Genomic DNA, 12,102 nt, shown 5'->3' on the forward strand with positions numbered 1-12,102 from the left:
CAATTTCCCTTTATTCATTTATCTTTTATCATTTCCTTATCTCTTCCATCTTCATCATCTCCATTTATTTTACACTGTTCCATTATTCCTTTCTTTATCTTCCTTCTTTTCTTCTATTCTCCTTCATCTTCTTCATCATCACTCCTTCATTATTCCTCTCTTTATCCTCGTTCTCTTTACCCACCATCTTGCATCTTCATTCATTTATCTTTTTTTTTTAATTTTTCCTCTCCGTATCTTCCTTCTCTTTATTCTTAGTCTTCCATCTTCACCATTCATTCATCATTCCTCCATTATTCCTTTCATTATCCTCTTCTTTTGCCACCATCTCTTCCATCATCCATTACCCTTATCGTCTTTCCTTCCCTCACTGTCATCAATCTTCGTCTTCTCTCATCTTCACTATTTCCCCTCTCATTATCCTCCTCGTGTTCATTTATCCTCATCCGGCAAATATTCTCTCTCTCTCTCCACCAACACCCATTTCCCTCTCATCATTTCTATCACCAAGTTCTATTTTCCCTCTCACCACGCCTTCGTCTACCCATCTACAGGTGCCAGAGAAGATGAGAGTAAAGGGCACCTCTCCAATACTTCTGATGAAGGCGCGGAAGAACCCAAAGGAGGTGGAAGGAATGAAGAGAGCTCACGTGAAAGATGCTGTGGCCCTTTGTGACTTCCTGTCCTTCCTGGAGAACGAGGTGAGAGTCGTGGGAGAGTGAGAGGGCTGAGAGAGTGACAGTAAGAGTGAGAAGTTGAGGTAAGAGGAAGGAATGAGTGAGTAAAAAAAAAAGGAAGGGAATTATGGGAAGAGGAAACTGAGAGGACTGGCAAAGTGAGAGGTGAAGGATAAAAAAAAAAAGGGTTATTGACGAAAAGAAGGGAAAGGAGGAAGAAGGAAGAGTAATAGGGAAAAGGGAAAAATAGGGAAACATGAGGAAATGAAGGGAAATAGAAGGAAAAGGGTGAGGCAACAGGAAAATATGGAAGATGAGGAAATGAAAGGAAAAGAAAAGGAAGAGGGAAAGAAGAAAAAATGAAAGAAAGAAATGAAGGAATGAGAGGAAAACTGAGAGGGCTGGGAGAGTAAGAGGAGAAAGGAAAATAAAAGAAAGGAATGAGGAAAAAGAAGAGGAGTAAGAGATGGGAGAGTGAGAGGGAAGGATAGATGAAAAAAAGGGATGAAGATACAAAGGAAAAAGAGAAGAGAGAGAGTGAGAGGGGAAAGGGAAAATGAAAGGAGAGAGAAAATGAGAGGGAAAGAAAATTGTGAGACGGGAAGGAAAAGGAGCAGAGAGAGAGAGAGAGAGAGAGAGAGAGAGTGTATTTCTCTCTTCCTCCTCCTATTTTTCCTCTCTTGCCTTTCATCTCTTCCTTTCTTTTAATCCAAATACCTGTTTGTCTTCATTCTTTCACTTCGTATTTCTCTTTTTTTCTTTTCTCCCCTCTATTTCCTTTTTATCTTTTTCCCTCTCTTATTTCTTCCCTCTCTCTCCTCCCTTCCTCCTCTCCTCGCTCTCTCTCTCTCTTCCTAGTCTTCGTTTATCACACCTTCCCTTACTCCTTCCTTCCTCCTTTCCTTCTTCCTGCCTGTCCCCTTCTCGTCTTCCTCTTTTCTTCCATTCCCTTGCTTTACATGTGCCTTTCTCTCTCCCCCTCCTTCCTTCCTTCCTTCCTTCATTCATTAATTTATTCATTCTTCACTTTCATGCATTCTTTAATCTGTTTTTTTTCTCTTTTCTTCTCCTTTTCTTTAATTCTTTTTTTTTAACTTTCATTCCTCTTTCACTCCACATTATTTTCTCTTCTTCTCCCTTCCTTCTCTCCTTTATTTTGTTCTTCAGTCATCACTTTTATCTTTATTCATCCTTCCTTTGTTTCTTCTCCTTCCTTCCTTCCTTCCTTTCTTCCTCAGTTCCTCTCTTCCTCCCTCCGTCCCTTCCTCTCTTCTTTTCTATCCTCCTCTCCGTCCCTTCCTTTGTTCCTTTCCTCCTTTCCTTCCTGCCTGCCTTTCCTTATTTCCTTCTACTCGTACTTTTCTACCTTTCCTTTTGCTTCCTCCCTACCTCCCTCTCTCCCCTTTTCTCTCCTTCTCTTCCTCAGTCCCTCCTTTCCTCCATCCTTCGCTTCTTCAAACTCACACGCCATTTCACTCAGCCTAACCCTCTCACAACCTGTCGCTCATAACCCGTATACTGAAACCTTTCGCTCTCTCTCATCACGACTATTTTCAAAGGCCACTGAGATGATTAACCTGGTTCTCAAGACTGTTTCTCCTTATTATAATGTATATACCTTGTTAATCTGTCCCTTAAACCATAAAAAAACACCCTTAAAAACCCGTGTAGCTTCAACTAGAGCCTTTTAAAAGTAGTGAAGATGTTGCAGAAGACTTTCAAAAAACCTCCTTCACCTAAACGGGTTCTCAAGACTGTTTTTCCTTTTTATAACGTAGATATCTTGTTAATCTGTCCCCCCCCCCAAAAAAAAAAAAAAAACAGTGCTGGTTCAACTAGAGCCTTTTAATAGTAGTGAAGATGCTACAGAAGACTTTCAAAACACTTACTTAAAGCCTCCTTCACCGCCTCTTTCAGATAGAGGCCGGGCGGTACTGGAGTGAGATATCCGCAGCACAGCGCCTTGAGGAGTACCGGGGGCAGCAGCAGGACTTCGTGGGGATCTCCTTCGACACTATCAGCGCCTTTGGGTCTAACGGCGCCATCGTGCACTACGCCCCTTCCAAGGAGACCAGCAAGCAGATCACAAATGAATCTCTGTACCTGCTTGACTCCGGCGGCCAATACAAAGGTGGGATTCCTCAAGGTGGTGGTGGTGGTTGTGACCTCCTCTGTTTTGACCTACGGTTTTGTTTTGGTTTCGTTTTCTCTCGTTTTCTTTCTTTTTCTTGGGGGGGTTGGTTTATTTTAAAAGAGGAAATCGAAGAGAGAGGGAAAAAAGGAGGATATCAGGAGGGAGAGGAAAAAAGAGGGAAGGACAAAAGATAGGGAAAATAGAAAGAAATCAACAAGGAAAGAGGGGGAAAAAGAAGAAATCAAGAAGAAGGAGAGAGAAGGGAAAAAAGGAGACGAAAATCAAGAGGAAGAGAAGGAAAAAATAGAAAAGCAGGAAAAGAGCAAAAAGGAGAATAAAATCAAAAGGGGGAGAGGGGAAAAGAGATCAACAAGGAGAAAAGGGAAAAAGAGAGGGGAAATTAAGAAAAACTAAGGAATCAAGAGTAAATGAGAGGAAAAATAAAGAGGAAACAAGAGGGGAAAGATAAGAGAAGATTGCGTACGTGGAGTTTGGTGAGGAAAAGAGGGGAAAAAATAGTGTGTTTGTGTGTTCGCTGAGGGGAAAATTATGGAAAAAAAGGAAGGGGAAACGAGGGGAAGAGGATTGACTGAAGTATTTTTCCTCTTTCCCCCAAACTATTTTCCTCGTCTTTCCTCTCTCTCTTTCTCTCACTTGTTTGTTTTCCTCTCTCTTTCTTTGGTGTTGGTGAGTCGTCTCTCTCTCTCTCTCTCTCTCTCTCTCTCTCTCTCTCTCTCTCTCTCTCTCTCTCTCTCTCTCTCTCTCTCTCTCTCTCTCGTATTGACTTCCCTTTATCTTCCTTCTCTCTTTTTCTCTTTTTTTCCCTTCCATTACCATTCTTTCTTCTCTACGACTTTCCTCCTCCTCCTCCTCCTCCTCCTCCTCCTCCTCCTTCGTCTCATAACACAGAGACCATAGAAAGAAGGAAACACACACACAGAGGGAGAGAGAGAGAGAGAGAGAGAGAGAGAGAGAGAGAGAGAGAGAGAGAGAGAGAGAGAGAGAGAGAGAGAGAGAGAGAGAAAAGTACAAGGAAATAAAGGATATAGAGAGAAGGAAAAAAAGTAGGGAATAAAAAAAAACGAGGGGAAAATGAAGGAAATCAAGAAAGAGGGGAATAGGAGTGAGAAATAGAGAGAAGGGAAAGAAGAGGAAATCAAGAAAGAAAGGAAAAAAAGAGGAAATCAAGAGAGAAAGAGGAAAAAAACAGAGTAATTAAGATAAACAAGATGTATTAATCACTCTCTCTCTCTCTCTCTCTCTCTCTCTCTCTCTCTCTCTCTCTCTCTCTCTCTCTCTCTCTCTCTCTCTCTCTCTCTCTCTCTCTCTCTCCACAGACGGCACCACGGACGTGACCCGCACACTGCACTACGGCACGCCCACGCCCATGCAGGTGGAGGCGTATACCAGGGTGCTGATGGGCGCCGTAGACCTCGCCACCCTTGTGTTCCCTGAAGGCACTGGGGACACCGACGTGGACATCCTGGCAAGGAGGTGAGGAGACTGTTCTTGTCCTCTGGGAATTCCGGGTTCGAGCCTCGGTGTGTGTGTGTGTGTGTGTGTGTGTGTGTGTTCTTGTGTTTTGTGGTTGGTTGATAAGGTGGGTGGGGGTGCGGTTGGATAGTGGGTGGGAGGGTGGATGATGGCTGGGTGGGGGGTGGGGGGTGATTGGATAGGTGAATGGATGGTTGGGTGAGTGGATGGCTAGTTAGCTGAATCTCTCTCTCTCTCTCTCTCTCTCTCTCTCTCTCTCTCTCTCTCTCTCTCTCTCTCTCTCTCTCTCTCTCTCTCTCTCTCTCTCTCTCTCTCTCTCTCTCTCTCTCTCTCTCTCTCTCTCTCTGTCTCTCTCTCTCCATCACTCATTCCCTCACATGTCGTCCCACTCTTTCACGTGTTACTGTTTCCTCAGGTCATTTTTTCCCCTCCGTATTGTCTCTTTCCTCCGCATTTTTCCTCCTGGGGTATTGTTTCTCTCCTTGTCTTCCCTCCCTCCCTTTCTTTCTTATTGCCTTTCTCTTTTTTATTGCTTTTTTATCTTTCCTACCTGACTTCTGTGTATTTTCATTTTTTTCCTGCTTTTTTCTTTATTCTTTTGTAATCTCAGGAACGTATTATTGGTGTGTGTGTGTGTGTGTGTGTGTGTGTGTGTGTGTGTGTGTGTGTGTGTGTGCAGGAGAAATCATTATCACACCTGCACGAGAGAGAGAGAGAGAGAGAGAGAGAGAGAGAGAGAGAGAGAGAGAGAGAGAGAGAGAGAGAGAGAGAGAGAGATTACCCTATTGTCTGTCATCCTCTCACCTCATTTGGATCTCATTGCTCTCTCTCTCTCTCTCTCTCTCTCTCTCTCTCTCTCTCTCTCTCTCTCTCTCTCTCTCTCTCTCTCTCTCTCTCTCTAGGCTCTCTTTGTACCCTCTCACCTATTGTACCCTCTCGTTACGTCTCCTGGCTCTCACCTCTCCCTTCTCTCACCTGGATTCGCTCTCACATCGTAACCTGACTTAATTGATCCTAACCTAACGTGTCGTAACCTAAATTAACCCAGCCTAATCTAATCTAATCTAATCTATTCTTACCTAATCTAATCTAACCCAGCCTAATTTAATATAATCTAATCTATCCTAACCTAACCTAATCTAAACTAACTTAACTTCATTGTCACTTAATCTAACTTATACTAACATAACTTAACCTAATTTAGTGTTACCTAACCTAACCTAATTTCAGATCCCTTTCACCTAAGCTAATGTAATCTAACCTAACCTAACATAACCTAACCTAACCTAACTTAAGCTAACCTAACCTAATGTAACTTAACCTAACCTAACCTAACTTAACCTAACCTAACCTAACCTAACCTAACTTAAGCTAACCTAACCTAACCTAACCTAACCTAACTTAAGCTAACCTAACCTAACCTTACCTAACCCAACCTAACTTAACTTAACCTAACCTAACTTAACCTAACCTAACTTAACCTAACCTAACCTAAACCTAATCTAACACAACACGAAACACACACACATTTCCATTCTCGCTCCATTCTCTCCTCCTCAACAACATTTTCTCTTTATCTCCTTTCCACTGCCCTCCTCTTCTCCTACACTCACCCTCTCCCTCTTCCCTGCTTACCTGCGTCACTGTCACTCCTCTCCGTCTCACCTGCAGGCACCTGTACGCCGTGGGTCTTGATTACCGACACGGCTCAGGGCACGGCATTGGAATGTTCCTCAATGTGCACGAAGGTAAGATTTGGTGTTCTTTTTCTACGCCAACACACACACACACACACACACACACACACACACACACACACACACACGTACTGTATACCCAACTACCTACCTACCTACACACACACACACACACACACACACACACACACACACACACACACACACACACACTGATGCACACACGTAATTTGTAACTCAACTGAATCTTTTTAACATTTAACTCCAAGAGATTAAAGTAAAGGGAACAAAGTGCAATAGAAAGTCTAAAGGGATTCTCGTGTTCAAGTCAGTATTGTATATATTTTGCTGTTGTATTGTGTCTCTCTCCCTTTTATTTATTTTTTTATTCTTTTGTTTGTGAGAATTGTGAGGCTTAATTTTCCTTCCTGTTTGAGCCATTTTTTTTATTTCATTTTGATATTCTTTTGTGTGTTTTATTAATCTTTATGTATTTTTATATTTTCTTGTTATTTTTTTCTTTTATCTCTCTCCTTTTAAAGAACTTTGTTATTATTATTATTTTTTTTAGAATTCTGAAACTTATTATTTTTTTTTTACTTTTTCCTGTTACAATGTTTCTGTATATCATTTATGCATATTTTTTTTCTCTTTAATGTTTTCTTTTATTTTCTTTCTTCTCCCTTAAGAATTTTTATTTTGTATTTGAGAATATTGAAACTTACTTTCTTCCTTTTTTTTCACATTTTTTATTCATTATTTTTTTTTATTCTCGTATTTTCCTTCCTTTTCTTTTTTCCTCTTTTAAGAACTTTTTTTTGGTATTTGAGAACTGTGAATCTTACTCTTCTTTTCTTTAAGAGTCTTTTTTTTTTTAATTCGATGTTTCCATGTGTGTGATTTTTTCTTTTCTTTTTATGTATATGTCCTCGTTAATAATTTTTTTCCCCTCATCCTCAGCTGCATTTCATTTTTTTTTTACCCCCACAGCACCTATTCAAGTCAGAATTTATGGCGGAGAGGAACATAAATTTGAAGTGGGACATTTCTTCTCTGATGGTAAATGATATCCCGACATGGACGCCTTCCTCTTCTTCTTCTTCCTCCTCTTCCTCCACCAGCACCTCTTGTACCTCCTCTTTCACCTCTGTTAACACGCCACCACCACCACCACCACCACCACTACCTCCATCACATCTTCCCGTCATTTCCCTGCTCCTTACCATCATTATTTTTCTTCTCTCTTATCTTCTCTTTTTAATTAGCCTTCTTTCTCATCTCCACTCATTTCCATTTATCTTCACTTCATTTTTCATCCCTCATTTCCATCGTTTATCATTTGTTTTTTTTTTGTTTTCTTCATGGCTACCTTTAATATCTTCTTTTCTTTTCCTTTCCACTATCCACATTAAGTCTCCTATCCACATCATAAGCTTCCTATCGCCATCATCCTCCAGTCCACATCACAAAACCCTCCAATTTTCCTCATAAACCTCATATCCTTAACATAAATCCTATATATTCACTACTCATTTCCTTCTCTCATCCATTCTGACTGCATTGTTTATAATCTGGCACATCCACCCCTTCATTACCACAGCCTCCTTTTTATTTTTAGCCTTTTTTGTTGCCCTTGGCCAGAAACCCCTTTACTTCAAGCACTTTCTCAATCCTGTCCACACTGTAGCACCTTCACCCGTCCTGTCGTCTTAGTAATGTTTTTGCAGCATTTTGGCTTGTGCATGTACTGGTAGACCCTCTCAGGCATGTCTGTATTTAGCATGCGGTAGTTGTGACAGCCAGAGGACAGATGACAGACTTTCCAGGACGGATTCTGAAATATTCCGCGTACCGTCTCAGCTAACAGGGTCTCGTGGAAGTTACTGCGGGTTTTCAAGGGTGTTTTTTGTGATTCCAGCTCTTGGCGCTCATAATTTCCAGAAGACAGAAGACAGAATCTCAAACATTCCCGCGTCTTGTCTCAGCTAACAGGGTCTTGTGAAAGTTACTGGGGATATTCAAGGGGGTTTTCATGATTTCTGTCCTTGGTTATTAGTACGTGGCGATGACAGCCAGAGCACAGGACCATTTCTTAAACTTCTCCGTGTCTTGTCTCGATTAACAGGCTCTTGTTGACGTCACTGGGGTTTTCAAGGTTGTTTTTATGTTTCCAGCTGTTGCTTAACCGGTGACAGTCTTAACACCCGTCATTATCAAAGGTTTCAGCGTCTTGTCTCAATTAATAGCCTCAAGTGGAAGTTATTAGGATTTTTGAGGGTGTTTTCATGATTCAAATGATGGTTAACGCGTGATTGTCAGAAAACAGGGCCGATTCAAAGGTTCTAGCGTCTTATTTTAACAAACAGGTTCAAATGGAAGTTACTGGGGTTTTCGAAGGGGTTTTCATGATTCAAATGATGGTTAGCACGTGATAGTCTAAAAACACGGCCGATTTTCACAGTTTTCCGCGTCTCATCTCAATTAACAGACTCTAGTGAAAGTTATTGGCGATTTTCTAGGATGTTTTCATGATGCTAGTGATGGTTTTACAAATTTTCCGCATTACGAACGAGAAAAAAAAAAACACGCACGGGAACCTAATTAAGTTTTCTGCGTCTCATCTCAATTGACAGACTCTAGTGGAAGTTACTGGCGATTTTCTAGATGTTTTCACGATGCTAGTGATGATTTTACAAGTTTTCCGCATTACGATCGAGAAAAACACGCACGGGAACCTAATTAATCATCGCTGTAGCCCTTAAACTGAATCCTAACGAGAAAATAAAGAGCTGCAAAATACTCGTACGGTAAAGACGGCTGGCCCTCTCTAGCGACCCCTAGCGGAGACAGGGCAAGGAGGTAATGATAACCCAACGTCTGCAGTGCCTGAAATAAACTACACTTTTTTTGTACCATTCGTTATTGATGTGTTGAAATTGCGTGTGTTGGTGTCACTGCGCTGAAAGGAGGTATCGCCTATCGCTGGCATGAAAACTGTATGCTGTCAGTGTATTATGAAAAATGGAAGGGAGAAAGAAAAGAAAGGAAAAGAAAGTATACGGTGATGTGAGGAAGCTGTGTTTATTGGTGTCACTGTTATAAGGAGGTATGGCTTGTCACTCATGAAAATTGTATGCTGTCAGTGTATTATAAAGAAAGAGAGTATAGAATGAGGTAGCGTGTATGAGTCACTGTGCTGGAAAGAAAAACATTGCGAGTTACATAGAGTGACATTATTTTTTTTTTCTTTCTTTTCGTATAAAATTTGGTGTGGATGTGTAAGTGCATCGGAAACATAAAATCCGCAAGTTTCATTAAATATCCTCATGTCCTCGGTGTGAGACTTGTGTGCCTCTCTTCCCTCCACGTCCTGTGCGGCTGGTCTTGACTGGGGCTGCTGGAGCTTGACACGCAATCCCTGGGGCAAAACGTGGGTGGGATTGATAAGAGACTTTAGAGGCGCCGACTGAAGACTACTAACATGGAACGCGCGGTGATGCTATTTGCTTCTGTTAGTTAGTAAAGGCAAGGATTATTTGATTTTTTTTTTCTATTTTTTTGACTGGATTGTGTAAAAAAAAAAAAAAAAAAAAGCGCAACGAGTGATATTTTTTTTGTCGTATTTGATTATGCAAGGAGAAAAATGCGAAGTGTTTTTCATTACATTATTTTTACTTGATACTGTTAGCTAAAAGAATGGATTATCTATTTTTTTTTTCTTTCGTTCTCTTTTATCAAATGAATGTTCTAGACCAAAGAAAAACTCAGAGTACTTTTTTTTCTTTCTCTGTCTCATTTGCATACTTTAGACAAAAGAAAAACGCAAGGAGTACTCTTTTTTTCTTTCTCTGTCTCATTTGCATACTTTAGACAAAAGAAAAACGCAAGGAGAGTCTCTCACCACCGCGCGCACCACTGCAGGAGAGAACAATCAAGACGTCTCGTGAACTAAATTGGTTATCTTGACTGGAGGTGTTTTTCTCTTCACTTTTTGAGTAGCGACAATCACACAACTGTTTTTTTGTACATTCTTTGTAGACCTTGGCCGGTTTTCTTTACACGAAGACAAGTATTAAATCATGCTTACCTTATTTCATGCACGTATTGGCAGTTTACAGCAAGTGACTTTGTAACCATCCCTCTTCACTTTTTCTGTTTTTTTTTTCTAGCATTTGAGAGCACCTACCGGCTTAATTACTTCGGGTCGCATGGTAAGTGGCTTGCATGGTCTCATTAAGCCTTCCTCCACCTGTCCACGACAATGAACACACCTGTATCTCTGTATTTATTAGAGCCATTTACTTGAGTTTTGATTTTCAAGGTATAGTATAAATGCTTTCCCAACTCATAATGTAAAGTAAAAACGAAGAAAATAAGTTTATTGTCCTGTCAGCATTGTTGTTATTTGACATTTTATAAGAGACAATTACTGTAGTCTCCATCACTCTCATAGTTTGCTTCATGTCATTTCCAAGGTTTAATGCAAATGCTTTTCTCAGAATGTAAAGTGAAAATGAAGAAAATATGTATGTCATCTTATCAGTATTCATACTTTGCATGGCTTGCATGACTTAATCTATTTCAATTTCAGGGCTTAATAAAAAAATAAAATAAAATTCCCTACCTCTGAATTTAAAGTATAAAAAAATAAAAAAATAAAAAAAAATAAAATGTTATCTTGTTATTACTGTCATTATTTCACATTTCACAAGAGCACTTTTCATGGCTTCCATTATTTCTGCCTCAAGGTACAATACAGACACTTTCAAACCTCATAATTTTAAAACAAAAACGAGGATAAATATGTATGTCACTTCAGAAACGTAAGACGCTTTCAAGAGCAATTTTCTTAAGTCTCCATCACTTAAACTTCAATCTATAATACAAACACTCACCTACCTCAGAATTTAAAACAGAAACAAAGAAAATACGTACGTCACCTTATCAGTATTGCCATTATTTGATATTTTACAAGAGCAATTTTCATAACCTGCATCAGTTCAATGTGAAGGAGTAACGCAAATAGCCTCCCACCAGTACCCCTGACTCACGCCGCCCTCCACGCCCCACAGAGCCTGGCTTCTACCTAGACGGGGACTTCGGCATCCGGCTGGAGAACATTCTTACTGTGATTCCCAAAGAAACAACGGTATGAACAGCAGACAGGTGGACAGATGGACAGAAAGACAGACAGATAGGCGGACAGGTAGACAGACAGACAGGTAGACAAACAGGCATCCAGACGGTAACACAAAGACAAGTGGACAGACATACAAAAAAAAAATATATACAGAAAGACAGACAGACAAATCGACACACATACATTCAGACAGATGCACAAAAAAGATAGACAGACAAACATACAGAAAGAAAGAAAAACAGACGGAAAAACATATAGATAAGCAGACAGGCAAACAGACAGCTGGACAGACAGAGAAACAGACAGATAAACAGACAGGCAGACACTTAATAAAACTATCGAAACACACACACACACACACACACACACACACACACACACACACACACACACACACACACACACACACACACACACACACTCTCTCTGCTTACGATGATTCTAGACAGTATATATATATATATATATATATATATATATATATATATATATATATATATATATATATATATATATATATATATATATATATATATATATATATGCATGCACACATACACGCAGTGAGCCCTTTTTTTTTCTAGTTTTGGTGCCCTTCGTCAGAGTCTCCTACATAAATAAAAAGAATAATAAGTAACAAACAGAAGTACTTATATAAAGGTAAAAAAAATCTCTTGTTTGCATTGATTATAGATAGACTGCCATATCATAAGTTTTGTTTATGCTCTGACACGAGTCGTACACACACACACACACACACACACGAAAGCACATCCTTTCACTAATAGCCCAATTCCCCTTCCCTCTCCTGTTCAGTACCACTTTGACAAGCAGTCCCTCGGGTTTGAGCCTGTCACCTTGGTTCCCTTCGAGCCCCGCCTCATCAACACCACCCTGCTCTCCGCCAGACAGGTAATTGACTCACAGGTGTGCCGCAGGTGACCTCAATATTCTCTCTTC

At 40.3% G+C, this 12,102-nt stretch overlaps 1 protein-coding gene across 1 annotated transcript in view; it reads left to right on the top strand.

Annotated features, from left to right (window-relative positions):
- The window catches only part of LOC135089978 (xaa-Pro aminopeptidase 1-like), a 19,106-nt gene extending 7,022 nt beyond the window's left edge, over positions 1–12,084 (top strand). Inside the window, exons 5-11 of the mRNA XM_063986166.1 lie at positions 555–701; positions 2,595–2,808; positions 4,242–4,305; positions 5,977–6,053; positions 10,172–10,213; positions 11,075–11,151; positions 11,959–12,084. Coding sequence (XP_063842236.1) covers positions 555–701; positions 2,595–2,808; positions 4,242–4,305; positions 5,977–6,053; positions 10,172–10,213; positions 11,075–11,151; positions 11,959–12,084 — 747 coding nt within the window. The remainder of the gene's footprint in view (positions 1–554; positions 702–2,594; positions 2,809–4,241; positions 4,306–5,976; positions 6,054–10,171; positions 10,214–11,074; positions 11,152–11,958) is intronic.
- Positions 12,085–12,102: the final 18 nt, after the last annotated feature.

The sequence above is a fragment of the Scylla paramamosain genome, chromosome 34 (assembly GCF_035594125.1).
Source record: "Scylla paramamosain isolate STU-SP2022 chromosome 34, ASM3559412v1, whole genome shotgun sequence".
In the NCBI taxonomy this organism is placed as follows: Eukaryota; Metazoa; Arthropoda; class Malacostraca; order Decapoda; family Portunidae; genus Scylla; species Scylla paramamosain.